This window comes from Lagopus leucura, unplaced genomic scaffold (assembly GCF_019238085.1).
Source record: "Lagopus leucura isolate 7727_CA_CO unplaced genomic scaffold, USGS_WTPT01 Super-Scaffold_100044, whole genome shotgun sequence".
NCBI lineage: Eukaryota > Metazoa > Chordata > Aves > Galliformes > Phasianidae > Lagopus > Lagopus leucura.
In genome coordinates, this window is record NW_024962291.1 from 2,012,048 (window position 1) to 2,030,513 (window position 18,466).

The following is an 18,466-nucleotide window of genomic DNA, read 5'->3' on the forward strand; positions in this document are numbered from 1 at the left end:
GAGCTTATCAACAGCAGCCTTGCAATGACATCCACAACTTTCTTCAGCAGATGTGGTGCATTCCACCAGGGCCCATGGACTTGTGAGTGTTCAGTTTGCTTAAGTACTTGATCCTCTGCCACTAAATATACATCCTCCATGCTCCAGCAAGGCCTCTGGAACCAGGGATTACACAAGGGCAGTCTTTCTAGTGAAGGCTGAGGCAAAAATGCATTCAGTACCTCAACCTTTTGCATGTCCTGTGTAATCAAGTCATTCAGCAATTGACCCACATTTTCCATAGTCTACCTTTTGACAGCAATGTACTTATAGAAGCCTTTCTTGTTTTCTTTTATTTGCCTAGCCAGATTCAATTCCATCTGGGCTTTGTCTTTCCTAACTTCATTCCCATAAGCTTGAACAATATCTCATGCTCAATACACTTGAAAATCTAGATCTTATCCTGACTTAGTATTTTGGATCAAAATAGAGTCAGATTTCCTGAGGGAAAGAATCATAGAATCATAGAATCACAAGGTTGGAAACGACCTATAAGATCATCTAGTCCAACCGTCTCCTCATCACCATTGCCACCACAAGCACTAAGCCATATCATGCAGCACGTCATCCAGACGCCTCTTGAACACTGCCAGGGACGGCGACTCCACCACCTCCCTGGGCAGCCATTGCAGTGCCTGACCACTCTGAGAGAAATAGTTCTTCCTTACGTCTAATCTAAACCTCCTCTGATACAACTTGTGGCTATTTCCCTGTGTCCTGCTCGTTGCCTGGGAGAAGAGGCCAAATCCCTCTTCACCACAACCTCCCTTCAGGACGTTATAGAGTGCAATGAGGTCTCCTCTGAGCCTCCTCTTCTCCAGACTAAACAATTCCAGCTCCCTCAGTCACTCCTCATAAGACTTGTGCTCCAGACCCGTCACCAGTTTCATTGCCCTTCTCTGGACACGCTCCAGGACCTTTCCTGTACGTCTTTCCTGTAGTGAGGGGCCCAAAACTGAACACAATACTCGAGTTGTGGCCTCACCAGTGCTGAGTAGAGGGGGGATGATCACCTCCCTGCTCCTGCTGGCCACACTATTTCTAATGCAGGCCAGGATGCTGTTGGCCCTCTTGGCCACCTGCGCACACTGTCGGCTCATGTTCAGCTGAGCATCAACCAACTCCCCTAGGTCCCTCTCTTCTTCACACTCATCCAGCCACTCATCCCCAAGCCTATAACGCTGCATGGGGTTGTTGTGCTCAAAGTGCAGGACCCAACACTTGGCCTTGTTGAACCTCATCCCATTCACCTCAGCCCAGCAATCCAACTTGTCTAAATCCCTCTGAAGGGCCTCCCTACCCTCAGGCAGATCAACACCTCTGACAGAGACAATATCATTTGTCTCTTGTGTTGCATAAAAGAAATGAAATGCATATTAGTATGCTCAGCATGCACACTGACTTTCATATTCAGCTCAGTATATTTAACTACCTTATAGGTCCACAGCACACAACGAGGAATAAAAGATTCTTCTATTTGCATTGTATTTGCCAGCAAACCCTTTCAGATAAAATCCTATCAGATAAAACTACACAATCATTACAGAAACAAATGGATTTAACCATGTAGTACTTGACACCAGTGAAATTTTGGCAGAGTAAGAATTCCAGATTTTCAACCTCCAAGGTTATGGGCTATCTGGTTACTATCAAGAGAAAGCCTGGTATTTATTTTGGGTAAATATAAAATAAAATGAAGTGGGACATTTGTACTTTGTTCAACCACAACCTGTCAAATTTCTTTTCACTTAATTGTCTACACAGCACAGTTCCATAAATTAATTATTAAAATATCATAGAAAATTTATAACTCACAAATAATATATTAGTAATAACGTATTATAATAATACAATTGTGTCTGCAAGTGTACATGTCTATATATAAATCTGGAACACTTACCTTAGAATTACAGAGATAATTGTCCTTTTTGATATCAAACCATTTTAGCTTTTTATAGAAAAATTCTCATCATAGGTCTAATCAGTTTTTCATTCATAATTTGGATAATGATATTTCTTGATGATTCAAGATGGTCAGCAGGTACACTGGAAAAAAAGAACAGGCATCAAAATTATTCAGATAAACTGTAAAAGATACCTAAAATAAAGACCAATAGAAAAAAGATAACTAGAAATTACTTGAGCAGTAGATTTGGGGTTGGTAAAAGGATCTGCAATTGCAGAGGGAATTGGGTACCACAAACCAGCCAGGAAAGTGGTGTACAGTTTGCTGTAATTTCCAGTTAGCATGTTAGTAAAATAGCATCATACCAAGTTTCATTCAGTTATTTCCCCTTTACCATAGAATAAATTTGAGACTGTTACGCTTTCAAAGCACTGTTGCACAATCTTATGTATACAAGCTACCAGGAATGCATACCGCAGCTACATCATCCTTATTAGAAAAACTGCTAAATTAGACTTCTATCTGTAACTACCAGTGGTTCTTACTATGATTACATTTCCTGCTAACAACAATAGAGTGTCAGAAATCACCATCAGTCTTATGGTTATCCTCAAATAATGCATTCAAGGATATACTAGTGAGAACCAAAGTGTTAGAGACATGTGAAACAACTGCCAGTAAGTTGGACAACTGTATAACTCAAAACATTATGGATTGTGAAGGTAAACCTTGGCATTTGTAGTAACCTACATAATGTGTAGAAACACATGATAAAAAAAACCTGTTCATAATATCTTCAGATCAGTTTGGCCTTCTTGACTGCATTTTCAGACGGTACTTTCTTAGCTCATTTTAACTGATGTTTAAGTACTCTTATGAAACAGTATGCCATACGCAAATCTCTTTTGGTACTGTGGCCAGAGCTTAAGATGAACATTACTACTCTACCAGATACTTCTCTTCTCTCCCAAACTTCCCACAAGGGGCCACAGGAAAATTCTCAGCATACCCGACAGAGCATGTTCTGAGGCAGCTTATTTCCAATAAGTGTAGTCCTATTCTTTGGAGAGTTGGGGACAAAAGCAAAAAGCAATGTTGACATCTTTATCTGGAGCTGTCTCTTCAAAGCAGAGTATCACAATATTTCTTCCCTGGTTTGAATCAGCATGTGTCAAAAAGGCTGCCAACAACAGCATAGTTTCAGACTTCCAGCATTTCATTAAAACACTAGAGTTTTCACATTACAGTATTTGGATCTGAGATTTAGAACACTTTCATTTTCAGGGAATGTCAAGAGAGATTGAATTGTATACCCAGAGCATTGGCGCTTAAAATCTTCATCAGTGCCAGAAGTTCTTGCTTCCGCCCATTCTTAGCACTTAAGATGCTATTCTGGGTTATCAAATGCTGATTTTTCTTATGCACTGGCCCAGACAGTGGCTAGGGCTTGATGTATATTTAAGATCTTAATGAGATTTATTTACCTCTTCATTTGCAATTCTGGCTCTGACCAAGTTTCTCCGGTGTCTCTACCCTATCCCTTCATTTTCTAGTATAAATCACCATCCCTTCAGTGCCTCCAAATTTTAAGCTTCTGAACAAGAAGCCAATTTTGCAAATCTGTTTTTATTTAACACACAACTCTTCCATCCTCTCCCTGGACTTTTGCAGCTAAGAGGTTAAAAAGGCTCATACTACAAGCCCATGGAATTTTTCCCTTGTTTCTCTCATGGAAAAGTAAACTGTCAAATTTTACTACCAAGGTAGTTCATCTCCCAGGACCACTATGTCCTACGTTGCATAACAAAGACATAATTATTATTTTCTGTAGGCTTGAAGTCAAGCTAAGCAAAGGTTTTGCTTTGAGAACAATATAGTAAGCTTTGAGAATATCTGCAAAGGGATTATTCAATAAGTGAAGCTTAATTGAACATCAGAAGATTATATAGGCCAAATACACTGAAACCAGTTTCTACTACCTGACAATCTAGGCTATTATAATGTTGTAGGACAGAAAATGCACAGAATCTACATTATGTCCTCCTGATAGTACTTACAACTAGTTCCAACTTGTTCCAACTTGGAACAACTAGGTAGTAATAAGGGAAACTGATCACAGAAAGAAAACACCCTGAATTTCCTCAGCTAGTTTAATCAGTGCAAATACAAGGAATTAATGCAAGCCAACTGCTTCAAATTAGGATCTAGCTTCATGGAACAAGGCAGTCAAACCCACTTTAGCTAAATCTTGACATCAGTTTTATAGCAAACTGCTTTAGTATCACTCAGCTGTGCAACTCTTCAGTGGCTGATGAATGTATGTTTCTTCACCTTGACTGTTCCTTCAGAAAAATAAGATTGTGTTTCAGCATTGTTGCATTTATAACAGCCAAAACAGTTTGTCAACAGATGGAGACAACTGTCTGCAATTGGGAATCTTTAAGTCAAGGGACATTGGCTTAAAAAAATATGCCCTAAATCAAATGTAAACTGGTAATAGAAACAAAACAAAACAAAAGGATTAAAGAATGTATGAGGATGTAGTCTGGTTCAATAAAAATTATCACAGTGATCTCTGATGGCTTTACATCTTTGAGCCTTGAAATGGATTATGAGATGTTTTGAAGAAACATTTCATTGGAAGAGTGTCGCTCAAGTTTACTTTTGCACAGCTCCACTGAGTTCTGCTGAAGTGTTTTGAAAGTACGCTAACACAGAAGACCTGAGTTTCCTGGAGCCTTGAATTCAATCCAAAAACTGTAAGAAAAGAAAGTGCTCTCCACCTGTTTGCATGAGTGATTCAGAGAAAACAAATGAGCATACAAAGGAGTTCCAAAACTGCAGGATCCACACCATAAAAGCAAACTTACTTTTCCTGTTTCTCTTTTTGCTGGCCAGAAAGAGAATACAGAGGTGGACAGCTTTCCGGATTGCAACTGTTTCAGAAAGCTTAAGAGCTCACTGTCTACTACAAAACATACAGCAATATTTTCTCTCTTTCTGGGGATAGTAGCAGACTTATTTTTTCCTAGTGGTAACAACAGAAAAAATGATTCCGCATTTTCTCTATCAAAAATGTTATTGCATTGATAAAGATAATAATGGAAGACAACCCTTTGTGTCAATATTAATCCAAGATAAACATTATTAAAAAGTCTAATCCACTTTCAATTTCAAGAAAAGTCAGCCTCTTACTAAAGTCTGCTCTGTAGACATTTTCACGAACTTTTAATAAATTCCACTGTAAACAGGATTTCTTCAGCTCTTTGATGTTCACTGAAAAGAAATTGTAGGGTATTATCAGTTAAGATCTGCATTTGATGCATTATTGCCAGTTTTTTTGTAGCATGAGGTTCTGTATTTGTAGTATACAGAAATTTCCAGAAGCACAGTAGCAACATTCCCATTCTACTAAGATGGGAAAGTATAGCAGTGCTGAGCTTAGTTTGAATAAACAATTAAAAACTTGCTTCCACAAAATTACTTTACTCAACATAAAAGATAAGTTCTTTCACCAATAGGCAATATCTGCTACTATTTCAGTCATGAAATTGAAACGCACGCAAATGATATATTTTGGTGAAGAAGTTAAATACATTCTAGTGCAAACTATCCTAGTTCCATCTCACACTGTATCATAAAAAGATGGGAAAAAAGCATCGAAGGCACATGAACAAATGATAGAGAGATATTTCCCTAAAGCTAGCTGTGGGGCAATATAAACAAGAGATAAATATGCTTTGTTATAGCGTACAAAAAGGAATCATAGCTCGTCTGTTCTGTACCTGTATAATGGCTCCACTCCACAAGCATGCATCAGAACTAACTACACGCAGAGTAAGTCTTAAGATAACGTAATGCAGGAGAAAAGTATCAGGAAGATAAAAAAGACAAAAAAATTCCACATATTTCTCCTAACCACAATGATTACTATATCAACAGTCAGATGAGATATGGAAGAAAATCAAGTGTTTAAGATCCCAGAGAATAAAATGAAAAGGTATATTCATCCTCTAGGAAGTAAGTCATTTATTATGAAAATTAGGTGAATTTGACATTGTTTAAGGGATCTAGAAATGCTGTTGTTTCAATTTTTAGGGTGACCACAAACAATTTGTAATTCATTCTTCTTTCCTAATTAGCAGCTCACCAAGCCTCCCATTAGCTCTGAAGTCTACGTGGGCTTCTCTCAGTTCTCTTGATTAACAATAATGCAGACTCTGCCTTCATTCAGTCGGAAATACAGCATTTAAAGGAACTGAAGTTATAATCTGTCAAAAATAGACAATGGAGATAGCGATCACTACCAGCTTACGCCATCATATTCCTGCTGAAGACTGACAGTCATGTTGTCATCGATAAAGCTAGCCTGATTATAAGACTAGAAAGAGCAGATTCATTTACTCATCCATCTTTGTCAGGTATTTCAGGTCATGGGAAACAAATTCACTCAATGCTGTTCTGAAATAAAAAATGCGAACATGGAACACCAGTTTTCATTTACTTGCAGCAACAAATCAAAGCAGATAAGGATTTTCATAGTTTTCTGAACAATAAAATCCAAAACTATCAGTAGACAATTCACCCAGTGACGTATTTAATGTTCAGTACAGTGCAAGTCTAGCTGTTCACGTTTGACAGCATTTTTGTTTTATATCATACTTCGTCATTCCAAAACGATAAGCATGCTGACAGCTTACCTTAGCAAAACATGCACAGCAATTAGTCACCTCCATGATGCGTATTTGGAGAAAATATCAAAAAACCGCAGACTATGATAAGTGACAGCAGAGAAATGAGGATTTCTCATGAGAAATTCTCCTCAACTTACTCAGACTCACTGGGAAAGTACTGTCAATATGAATAAAGGCTGCAGGCTATCTCAAGCTGCAACATGCCATCTTTGTGCATACACAATATTACACGACCTACAATTACATGTGGACCTCACAATTCTCCACAGGGTCTCAATTTCACTGAACAGCCTGCGGTAGGGAGGATGAACCCAGACTCGAGTCTGAATGTGTGAATGTGAAGGCTGTCCACAGACCAACCTAATATTACCTGAAGAAGCTGATTCTTGAGAAATGAATGTGGCAAGCAGGTATTGCCATGAAGGAAGAGAATTTTAGATATATTGAAAAGATGGCATGGTGCAAGATCCTCAGATATTTCTCACAACCTCACAAAAATACGTAAGTGAAGCTGATAAAGTAAACTAAACAAACCTGCTGGCTCAATATTGTTGCTAACAATCCGTTGACAAATAGTGACAAATGCAGTCTCACTGTCTGAGACTCTCCTAACATCCTGCTGCCAAAATAAGCTATTGAGGAAAAAGAAAGGAACTTTTACGAGTGCAAAAGAACAGGTGTATTATAGAAGGTATGAAATTGAAATAATTCAAAAGAAGAGGGAAACCTTGGCATCTTGGGAAGCAGTTGGATAATTCATTGTATCAATACAGATAATGTATATGTAAGTACATACAGTGGTAATACATATAAATTTATATATCGAGTTTTTACACAGTGTGTTCCTTCTAGTATTACAAACATATCAGAATGATGTTCACCAGTTCCAATATACAGACTTTTTCGAGGCTGTGCATCACTACTGCTCCTTCCAGGGTTTTGTGCTGCTCAACTCAGCCATCCCTTTCACCAACTTAGATTTCTATTATTCATTTTGCTTATTTCTCTATTTCTACTGAAACTGTAAACACTACCACCTACTTCAAAAGACTGATTTTTTTTTCTTTTTTGGACACAGCAGAGTCGTCCAGCTTTCAGTGGTGAAAACACTGTCACTACAAGCATATAGTCCTGTTTAGAGATATCAGCTCAGATCCCAAGCACAATGCTGCAGTGTCAGTGCCTCAGAGAAAGGCAAAATCACTTAGTGCAACTTCATGCCCCTATTTAGTACTATAAATTTATCTTGGCTGTTGTTAGCAGTAGGATGTCTGCAACACGCACTACTGCACAATGTAAACCTGTCCTCAAGCATTTGTGTACACACACAGATTCTAGTCTATAAAATCAACTGCAAATATCAGTATGCACAGTTGTAATATTTGTGTTTACAAGCTGTAAAGAGGATTAAGTGTTGATCCCCTCTATACACATAGATATCCTGGATGTTTGCAGATGACATGACAACCTTACTGTCATTTGTTTTCATACTCCTCTTGATGCAGGATGCACATTGTTTTTTCTACAACCCCTTCTATTACTCAGTGAAGTGTAGGGATTTTTTGGTAAAGAATTAAGTATAGAAGAATATAGTTTGAAAGATTTCCTGCTTTGTTTCCTTGTTGCAGAACTTAAAATCAAAGTGACCGAAGGAGGGAAATGCTGCAAAGAGCAAGAACAATATCATCAGGCTGCTTGAGTGCCATAAACTTCATTTGTGATATCAGCAAAAGATTTGTATCAAATTATAGTCATGATTCTTAAATGTACTTTCTTCATTTTCTGGATGATTAGTTTGAAACACTGAGACAGAGTGTGCAGAAATGCTGAGCATTCGGCTACTGCCAAAACCAATGTAAGCCATGCTACATGGTATGTAATGCCAAACACTCTGAAAAAAGATATTAAGTTGTCTTCATCATCTGCACCCAAACTTAGTAGTACTACTGACCATACTTCAGTTGCATTTCTTCATTTACCAGAATTTTGTAAAAGTACACTCAGTAATAACAATTTGTGAAGAAGTCAGTTGCTAGAGCGATAGCACTATAGAGACTTATTTGAGGAAATCGGTCATTCTGTTACCAGAGAAGTGTGTGAATAGGAACCAGTAATCAAGATCTGGTCCAGTACTAAGTAGGCATAAACAAAATACAGCATTGCTGTTCATTAACCGGGAAGTGGAAATCACAGAGGTTCAGCTGTGTAAGAGTCTCCTGGAAAAGCCATATGCCAATATATAACATATTTTATCAGAAAACTTAATACTAGATCACAGATCATCTGCCCAACAGAGAAGAACCTGTTAGGCTAAGTCAAAATTCTCATATTTTCTGATTTTGACTAATTGCAATTGCAGATCACAGCTACATAAATCTCAAAGAACAATGTTGCTCACGTACTCTTATCTCCTATACTTCTGGACAGACAGTAACATTAAAAATGTCTGTATTAAAAACTGCATTCTGGACCCCTTCATGGAAACACTTCCATAAAAAATCATGGGCACTGAACAGCATGGTGGATTCGAAGAACTAACCAAGTGGATAAATGGGGCTTGATTTCAGATAACAAGCACACAAAAGGCACTAAGTGATTTGTCTTTGCAGAAAATAACTTTTTTTTCCTCTCTTCCTGTTTTAAAGAAGCATTTCTGAATTTCATCATGCCTATTAGCATGTCATAACTCTGAGCAAGAAACACAAACATTAAACTGTTTTCTACACCGCAAATAAGTTTTTCATAATGTCCAGTCGGAACCTCCCAGGCTTCTTCCTGAATGACATCTCTCTCCATTTTCCATGCATTGTAGGAGACAAAAAAAGTAGGACAAATTTGGTGAAAGCAAAAGTTAGGAGAGTAGGTATGTCAAGAAGAACATAAAGGATACTAGAGGAAGAAGTAAGGAAGATTGAAGAGAGTATTAATTCAAAGTAGAGCTGATCTGAAGAACTAGCTGGCAGAAGCAGCCAGTCACTAGAAGGGTTATTCTATATGCAAAAATCCTGGGAGTGACAACCTGGATTTATGGAAAAGCTGTGAAGAAAGGAATGGGCTAAAACAGTGCCGTTCCACCTCTGAATGCCTCATGACAAGAAAAACACCGCTACAAGTTACTAGCAAGGTTACTCTGGGAACTTGTGGTAAAGTCACATTATTGTGCTAATGCTTACATTATTGTTCACTTGACCTAGCCGACATCAGTCACGGCATTTCACATCTCTCCCAGGAAACGATGTTTAGTTACTTTATGAGCAGAGATCTATTCGAAGTATACAGCGTTTAAGTATTTTCTCTTTTCTTGAATAGGAGGAATTAAAAAATACTCTTCCATGTTGGCTGTGTAAGTCTATTGAATGAATGGAGGTGAAATGCAACTTCAAGAGGAAGTATTCCTTTGAATAATTAGTAATATTACTAAATTAATTTATCATAAGTATTTGGAAATTATTTTCACAAGTCTCATATATTTTGATACATTTCATTATAATTTCTGAAAAGTCTCAGTACCAGATAATGAAAGTTAACTTGGCAAGAAGTAATCATTTAGGAGTGTGGGAATAATGTGATCTGTATCAAAAAATGCAGATATATGCAAATGCTGCTGATGGTGTCTTAAAGGTCAAATTAATTAAATTTAAGTATAAATCTGTTTAGGCCTTATTTATGATAGTTTACAAAGGGAATAATCAGTAGTGACAAATCCGGGGCTTCGGAGAGGTCATAACACTTCTCCAAACATGCAGGAAATGTTATCCTGTGTATTTGAAACCACAGCATAGCAACTGTTGATATTAATTGATTTTTCAGTAGTAGCAACGTAATGATTCATAAAGTATATTTTCCCTCTCACTATGATGTGTTACTTCATCAGAATCACTTAATAAGCTTACGTTTGTTAGCCAGATGAGTTTACCTTATTTTTTCCTTTCATCATGACTTCAAATACACACCAGCTACCTCCGTTAAAATTTTTGTTTTTCAATTATTCATCTTGGTATCTTCATAATAATTGAGATGGTAACATTTCCCTTAATTTTGAACTGCATATATTTCCAAACGTGCAAGTATTTTGTAGCCATCTTTTCCTCATTCAGATAATACTAAGGTTAATTCTATGCTGATGTGTATGTCACTGAAATTGCCACTAATGACTGAAAGTGACCAATTCTTTTCAACACTTCCAACTTTATTTAGTTATGTCACTTTTATTTGTAATTTTAAAATATTTGATAAAAATAGGATCATTTCTTGCTATGACAAAAAAGAAAAAAGTGCCTTTTAATTCTCCCTTCTTAATTATTAAGTTCATTACTCAAATATAACTGCTCCTAAAGAGAGAATACAGTAATTTTTTTTTTATTTTCCCAGAAAAAAGTGGGTTAAAAGGAATCTAAAATGGCCATTCTGCCCATTCCCCTGCCCCAGTACACTATCAGCTACACTGACACCATCCTCAGGCAGGTGTCAGTCTAACCTGCTCTTAAACAACATGAGCGATGGAAATCCAACAGCCTTCTCAAACAACCTCTCAAACATGTGCTTCACCACACGTGTAAAAAGAATTTATATCTCCCATTGTCTAACCCAAAAGCCACTCCTGGCTTTTTTACCTCATTACATCTTGTCCTGTTCTCAGTGAATATGGGAAACATCTTAGTACTTTCTTCTTTACAGGAACTGTTCAGTCTATTCCCCTTCTGAAAAACTGTTTATCTGCAGCCCAGGGAAAAACATTCTAAAAAGTTAGCTCACTATAGTAATATATCTTTAAAATCATATTTTAACACATTCACAAAACTTTGTTCGTTCTCTCATTGTTCTTAAAACACTACATTACAAAGGATATTCCTGTAAATTAGTCTTCTTGTGTCTCTAGGTAAAGCAATAATCAATAATACATCTATTTTAATTGTTAAATGAATATATATAACTCTAAAATTTGATCTCATTTATTATGAGATTGAGATCATGTTTATAAAGAGGAGAAACTGCTGAACTAGCAATAAAATTGCATATGTGAGAAGAAGGAATATTCAAGAAAGGATTCATACTATTAACTGTCCAAAGCTGAAGGATTTTCATTATGTAGACCTGTGGATAAATGCTGACCTTAGATGGCTTTTGAAATGTCTTTTTCACAAGCAAAGTAACTACGTGCACAGGTGCAAACTCATTAAAAATTTGTGTCAGATCGGACTTGACTTTTTTGAGAAGCTGGAATCTTTAAATATAAGGAAGAAAATGTTAAAACTGTGGAGTTATTCATTCCAAGGTCCTGCTCAAATGTCACTCGGAAATTCATTAAATTACATTTATCTTACAATATTAACAATTTTGTAGGACTAAGTCTGTGCAAAAATTTTTCCTGTTCACCTCTTGACATTTCATCTGCAAGACCTGTAGAAAGAAGACTCCTCCTAGAGTGCAAATACCATAGGGAAGTCAGAGCATCCTCTATTTACCTGTGCACCTGCAAAGGAAAAGTAAAACGTCCGAAGCCCCACCTTTTAAGGACCTTGTGAAGCAATCTGGGAGCTGAGCCAAAACTTGCTCTCTCACTATATAAAACTCAGGAGCAGACCAGTACTTTCTCAGAGGCAGGTTGTTCGGTAGTTTCTACCGGACTTCCAGAAGATGGGCACAGGTAGTGGGACACAAATACCACTATGGATATCAATACTAGCACTTGCCTACGTACAGATCAAAGGTAGGAGGATTTACTTGCTTGGGATTTTTACAGTTTTAAAGAATTTATGACCTGCTTCAGAGTTTGAAACCTTTTTTTGGCTTTGCGGAGCTAATGTATACCTTTATGCAAAATTTTCTTCTCAGTTACAAATACTTTCCTTCCTAAAAAGAGGAAATTAAGAGTCTTCAATGTTCATATTCTAGTTCATGTTCTTAACACATTTTCTGCATTTGAAATCTGCAGTAATTCATATTTCTACCACTGTACCTCAAGACTGGCATTTAACTTCTGATGTGAGCTTTTGAAATTACTTCTTTTAGGAATGCACAAACCAAAAGGTGCAAAAACACATTTAAGAAAGAACAAACTAGTGGAATCTGTTTGCATTGTGAAATACTTCTTTGTTGTTTTATCAGCTAACAATATGGTAGAGATTTTTCTTGAAAAATGTTGTACATTACACTTTAAATGTCATTTATCCATAAGCATGAGATTGTACAAAAGCTTAGAACAAATGTTTGTTTTTTTCAGGGTACAAAAACAAATAGATTTGCCTTAAATATTACAAAAAAACACTTCATACTCACAAATGGGTAGAAATCTTTTTTATTCATATTCCTCTGTTAATTTCCTTTAAAGATTAAGGTGACAACAGTGTTAGTTTTTAGTGTGTTTTAGTTTCCGATGTAAATCCTAGTGAACTACTTTATATTTTTCTAGCACCAGATAATTCCACATTAATTTCTGTTAAAAAGTAGTGCTGTCTAAGAATAGCCCATCAGAAGCCTAGCTGTAGTATTACCATACAGTGCAATGGAAATGGGAAACTGGGAAGCATGTGGCACTAGGCAGAGTGTTGGAGCCATAGTAGGCATGGAAAAAGAAGAAAAAGCACACTAAGGATATGGAATGGAGGGGAGGAACCCAGAAGCACTGACTGGTTCACATCTGCAAAAGGGGTACAACACATCCTTCCAACCCTAGCTGCAAATTCCCAGCTGATGCAAGAAGGAAAGAATTTATGGAGCTCCCTTCAGCTCTAATTTCAGTATTAGCCCCTCTAGTGGTGCTACCCATGGACTGCCCTGCTGTGGGACACAGAAAACAGTTGGCCTGACCTTTGTAGTTTTTCTCCAGCTGCCATGGCCTCCCCTGCAACCTGCCTTGTATCTGACAAACTCTCAACAAGTTAAAATGCCTCTTGGGCCCTACAGATTTTGTGTGTATGCCCCTTTGAAGCTGAAGGGGCATGGATTAAAAAGCAGCTTCACAGCTGAAAAGAGAAAGCTCTGTTTGGGGGCCTATTTCTTTCTGTGTGGCTTGTGGGTTTATTTTTCTTTTGCTGCTTATTATAAAAAGTGCTTGGAACAGTAAAATAAATAGTAACTTTGGCTTTCAGTAAAAGAAGATAGAGATTGCTCTTCCACTTCAAAAATGTCCTGTAACAAATTGAACTATTTTTAAAGCCCTTTAGATAGACAAAGGCTTTTGCTTATGACTAAAGGACATAATAATCATAAAATAGAAAATTAAGTCATTTATCTGAAAAATATAACAAAGTATCGGGGTGATATTACAACAATTAATAGAATAAGAGTCTGCTCAAATTCTCACTAGCACATTTTTGATAGCTTCCTTGCAGTAGTACTTCATTAGCCTGCAGAAAAAAATATTTCAGGGAGGGGTATAGGGCCACCATGGTTGCATGGAGCACAGGTCCTAATGTAAGTCTGGCAAACAAACATAGCTTTGCCAATTTTTACATACATAAACTGCAAGTTTAAATAAATGTAGTTGAAAGAAAATAATGAAGGAACTCATGTAAATTAAACATTAACCCTTTCCTTTTTCACTCTCCTTGGTGCAGTTCAAGCTCAGGGCAATGAGCAACAATCACAATCGAACTATGACTCTCCATTATTCCTGCAGCAACAAAATCGTAAGTACTTTTATGCTGACATATTTCTAATATTTTATCCCACGTTAAACTGATAAAATTCCAGATTCATAGACTGGGACTAGAATGGCTTAAACCTACTTTCCCTCTACAAATAAATGAGCAAACATAGATAAATAAATCAAATGGAGAGAGAGAGAGAGAGAGAGAGAGAGAAAATCTGTCTACAAAATATCTAAGTCCCAGCAGTTCTTGGGAGAACTAACTTCTTCTGAGATCTAGCCTAGTATATCTGGTCAACTGACGTGCTACAGTTATCTAATCTTTAACTTCATGAAAGGTACATACTTTCTATCAAAAAGCGTATTTTCAGAAGGGGGTGTGTATACACACGTATCACCAAGGTATTTGATAGAAGGCAATAAAAAATACATTTTTTATGCTGTGTCAATATGATCGCATCACTTACAAGTGAGAATAACAGAACTGTAACTACCTTAAAGATTACAATGATTAAGCACTAAATCATCATGTATGTGAAATGGTTTTATGACACATACTGGAACAGAGTAACAATACACAGCAAAACAAGGGTGAAAAGATAAAATGCCAACTGGTGTATTGGTGATGACATGTTGTGATAATTAACCATTTACCCTGGACTGCTATCGGCAATTGTGAAGTCTCTAGCTGGGAATTAAAAAAGAACTAAACACAAACTGGAAGTATATTTCACATTATTTCATGAGTGCAGTCAGTTATTGGAATAGATTATCAAATAAGGTAGTATATCTGCTTTTTCTTAAAATCCTTACATCAAGACTTAACCAAACTGCCTTTCTAAAATTATGGATTTGTCCTAGTGTTGTTTTAGTCTAAACACATAAGTCAGTTGCTAATATTCCACAGCCTACAATTTGAAAGTCACTGTGTTGTACAATTTTATACTGTCCAGGGAGAAACTGCAGCTAATCCTCAAACTCTGATGTAAAGAAAATATATAGTAGATTCTCTAAGTGTTCTATCCCCTTCATAGCTAGAGCTATAGAGAAAACATAGGATTTGGACATAGAAGATTTAAGGCAAGATCCTATGAACAGAAGTCTTTGCATGAAGAAAATGATCAAAGCTTTACAGAATTTAAACAGCTTTACTTTTAGGGAAAGCAAACAAACAAGAAAACCTACTCACAGCTGGTTGTGTAAAGTTCCATCCTCACCAGAAAAAAGACTAGGTTCAGAAAAAAATAGCTGCTGTTTTTCATCCTCTAAGGTTCTTCAGTAGCCTTCTGCTTCTAAATGCACTGAGAGGCAAAGACTGAGATACAGACATTAGCGTGGCTTTTTCTCCACTACTGTTACAACACAGCAATCTAAGGATTACACTGCTGCTTTTGAGCTCAGATTAGCAAGGCCAGCATCAGATGGGAGTCTTGAATATATAATGCAAATAAAAACTACAGCCAATCTCTTTGAGATTTGGATGCTAGTGAAACACACGGAAAGATAGAATACAGAGCATTGCATGGAAAGCAACAGTAAAGCCTTGTGGAAATTCTCAATAGGGTGTAACTAGTAGCAGGAAATGTTATATTACTAAAGAAAGTTAAGCAATCTCTAGCCATTTTTCAGGATTTCTCATGAGATTAAACTTGAGCTTTTTTTTTTTGTCCTAGATCTTTCACCAGTTTCCAAATCCCATGGACTGACGTTCATCCCACCTCTTCAAAACACACTGAAAGTAAAGGGTGAGTGCAACAAATGTCATGGCTCAGATATGTGTGTATTTGTACCACACAAAACCTGGATTGAACTGAACAGATTCACAAATTTTATAAGATCCTTCAGCCTCATAAAATAAAAAACAAACCAGAAAAATAATCAATTAATCAAGTAATAGGGATATTCTACAAGCAGCATGATCTCCAGCCTATATTTTGTTAATACAATGAAACTGGGGAAAAATATTATATATGAAATACTGGGATAAATCACACTGACTGTTTCCAGTAAAGTAAGTTAAATGTGTTCAAAACATTGGGAGATATCTCACCAAAGGAACTAAATGGAGGGTATCTACAGCTAATTGCAGAAAATTCTGATGGCTCATTTTGAATCCACAGCTGGCAACCCCTCTCACAATGGCCGTGTATGCAGTACATGGGGTAACTTCCACTTCAAGAACTTTGATGGGGACATCTTTTACTTCCCTGGGGTCTGCAATTACATCTTTACATCCAACTGCAAATCTCCCTATGAGGACTTCAATATCCAGATTAGGCGCACCACTGGGGAAAATGCTACCGTGATCACTCACGTCATCATGAGGCTGGAAGGAGCAGTGGTTGAATTGACACGCACCTCTGTCCTGGTCAACGGCAAACAGTACGTTCACATCTTCTACTATGAACTGAAATTGTTGGGACTGCTATCACTCCCTGAAGGCTCTTTGAGCAAGCATCCCTTTTCTTCATCTGATCTGATACTGCTCCCAACCAGCTGAAGGGCTCTGGTCCTTCTTGAGGCAACAACAAAAATTAGAGTGCCTGACAGTGAGCAACATGCAACTTCTGCAGATTATCCTTGTGTGCATTTCGTTCAGAGGAGCTATATCCCAGATGCAGCCCCATTGCAACAACTGTCTATATACGCAGTTGATTGTATAAGCTGGATTCAGCCAAAGTATTGGCCTTTCCACCCTGTAAGTTTCTACCTGTCATTAATTTTACCAGACAGGAGCCCCGTGAGGAATTTCTTATTGTTCCTGTACTTGCACTTCAACTACAGATTGCACCTGAGCTTATTTTAAATAAGCTAATCTGGGAACCTCCTACTCCTGAAGAAATGGTAGCACTGACTTTGGCAAAAAGTGTGAAACCTGTCCAAATGTTTGAGTAAATATTTGGACAGCTATCTCACAATGATCTGTGTATTATGGCAACTACTTACAGCAAGCTAGACTAAAGGTTATTTTGGATACAGCTTTACAAATGGCACACATGTCACAGAAAGCCTAAAGAGTCTATCCCTTATCAAGGGCTTAAAGGAGTATTCAGCAATATTCTGAAGCATACTGCCTGCAAAACAGAATATCCCAGCACTTTTTTTGATCTGTGTAACTGAAGACATGCCAACATTTTACCTTTAACAGAAATAAGCAAAAGGAAAAGCAGGGAAAGTAAGGCTGATCCATTGTGGACAAAGAAACAATCCAAATAGCCAAACGTTAACAAATTTGAGCTGTCTGTATTTAGTTATTGTTCTGGCTAATTTCCTCATCTTTGTGCACTGAAGCTTCTCAAAGAGTAGGAATTGGTATCAATTTGCTCAATGGATATTCTGTCCCTGCTCCCACTGAATTATGGTCATCTTTTCCCAGGATTCAGATGCCCTATAGCCATATGGGAGTCATGATAGAGAGAAGCAACAACTATTTGAAAGTTTCTGCCAAGTTAGGACTGATCTTTCTCTGGAATGAAGAGGATGCCCTCCTGGTAAGAAAATATCCAAAATGTGACAGAAAGCCTATAATTAGAAGAAAGTCCATTTAAATTTTTGCAATCTTAAACAGTCAAGCAGACATTAATACTTTATGGATTTGTATCTATGTTTAGTATAGATACAAATCTATATTCCAGCCTTTTCTTGGTTTTACTTTTTTTCCCACTGAGAATAATATAAACCTATATTATAGTGCTTGCACATCACAGTGAAATACTCAGATGTTCACAGTCCAAAGGCTGGACTAAGATGAAGCTTTTCATGGTGGTCATTGACCTTCCACATCTTACAGTCTGCACCAGCACACCCACGTCAAATTTTAACTACATAAGGACAGTGTTTCTAACCATCAGGTTACACATTACTGTGAACCTAAACTTGCTTTCCTCATTTCTTTTAGGTGGAACTAGATAAGAAATACGCCAACCAAACCTGTGGACTCTGTGGGGACTTCAATGGAATCCCAACCAACAACGAGTTTATTTCACAAAGTAATAAAAACCATTATTACGCCTTGGCGCTTTTTTCCCTCATTTTAGCAGTATAGGACGTGGGTTATATTAACTGCCAAATTAATGATACATCTTCCAGTCGGTATTTTTATGATGTCAGTTTTAACACATAATAGCGTTACAGCTTTCAGATGTATTCAGGTGTTTCGACCACTGTTAGATCTTTTAAAATAATGTAACCTTCTACTTTTTTTCAGTTAGGCTCCAGACCTTTTTTACCTCCTTT

At 37.2% G+C, this 18,466-nt stretch overlaps 1 protein-coding gene across 1 annotated transcript in view; it reads left to right on the forward strand.

Moving 5' to 3' along the window:
• Positions 1 to 12,276: 12,276 nt before the first annotated feature.
• The window catches only part of MUC5AC (mucin 5AC, oligomeric mucus/gel-forming), a 36,591-nt gene continuing 30,401 nt past the window's right edge, over positions 12,277 to 18,466 (forward strand). Inside the window, exons 1-6 of the mRNA XM_042884471.1 lie at positions 12,277 to 12,349; positions 14,199 to 14,270; positions 15,904 to 15,975; positions 16,351 to 16,612; positions 17,607 to 17,721; positions 18,129 to 18,219. Of these exons, the coding sequence (XP_042740405.1) occupies positions 12,277 to 12,349; positions 14,199 to 14,270; positions 15,904 to 15,975; positions 16,351 to 16,612; positions 17,607 to 17,721; positions 18,129 to 18,219 (685 nt within the window). The remainder of the gene's footprint in view (positions 12,350 to 14,198; positions 14,271 to 15,903; positions 15,976 to 16,350; positions 16,613 to 17,606; positions 17,722 to 18,128; positions 18,220 to 18,466) is intronic.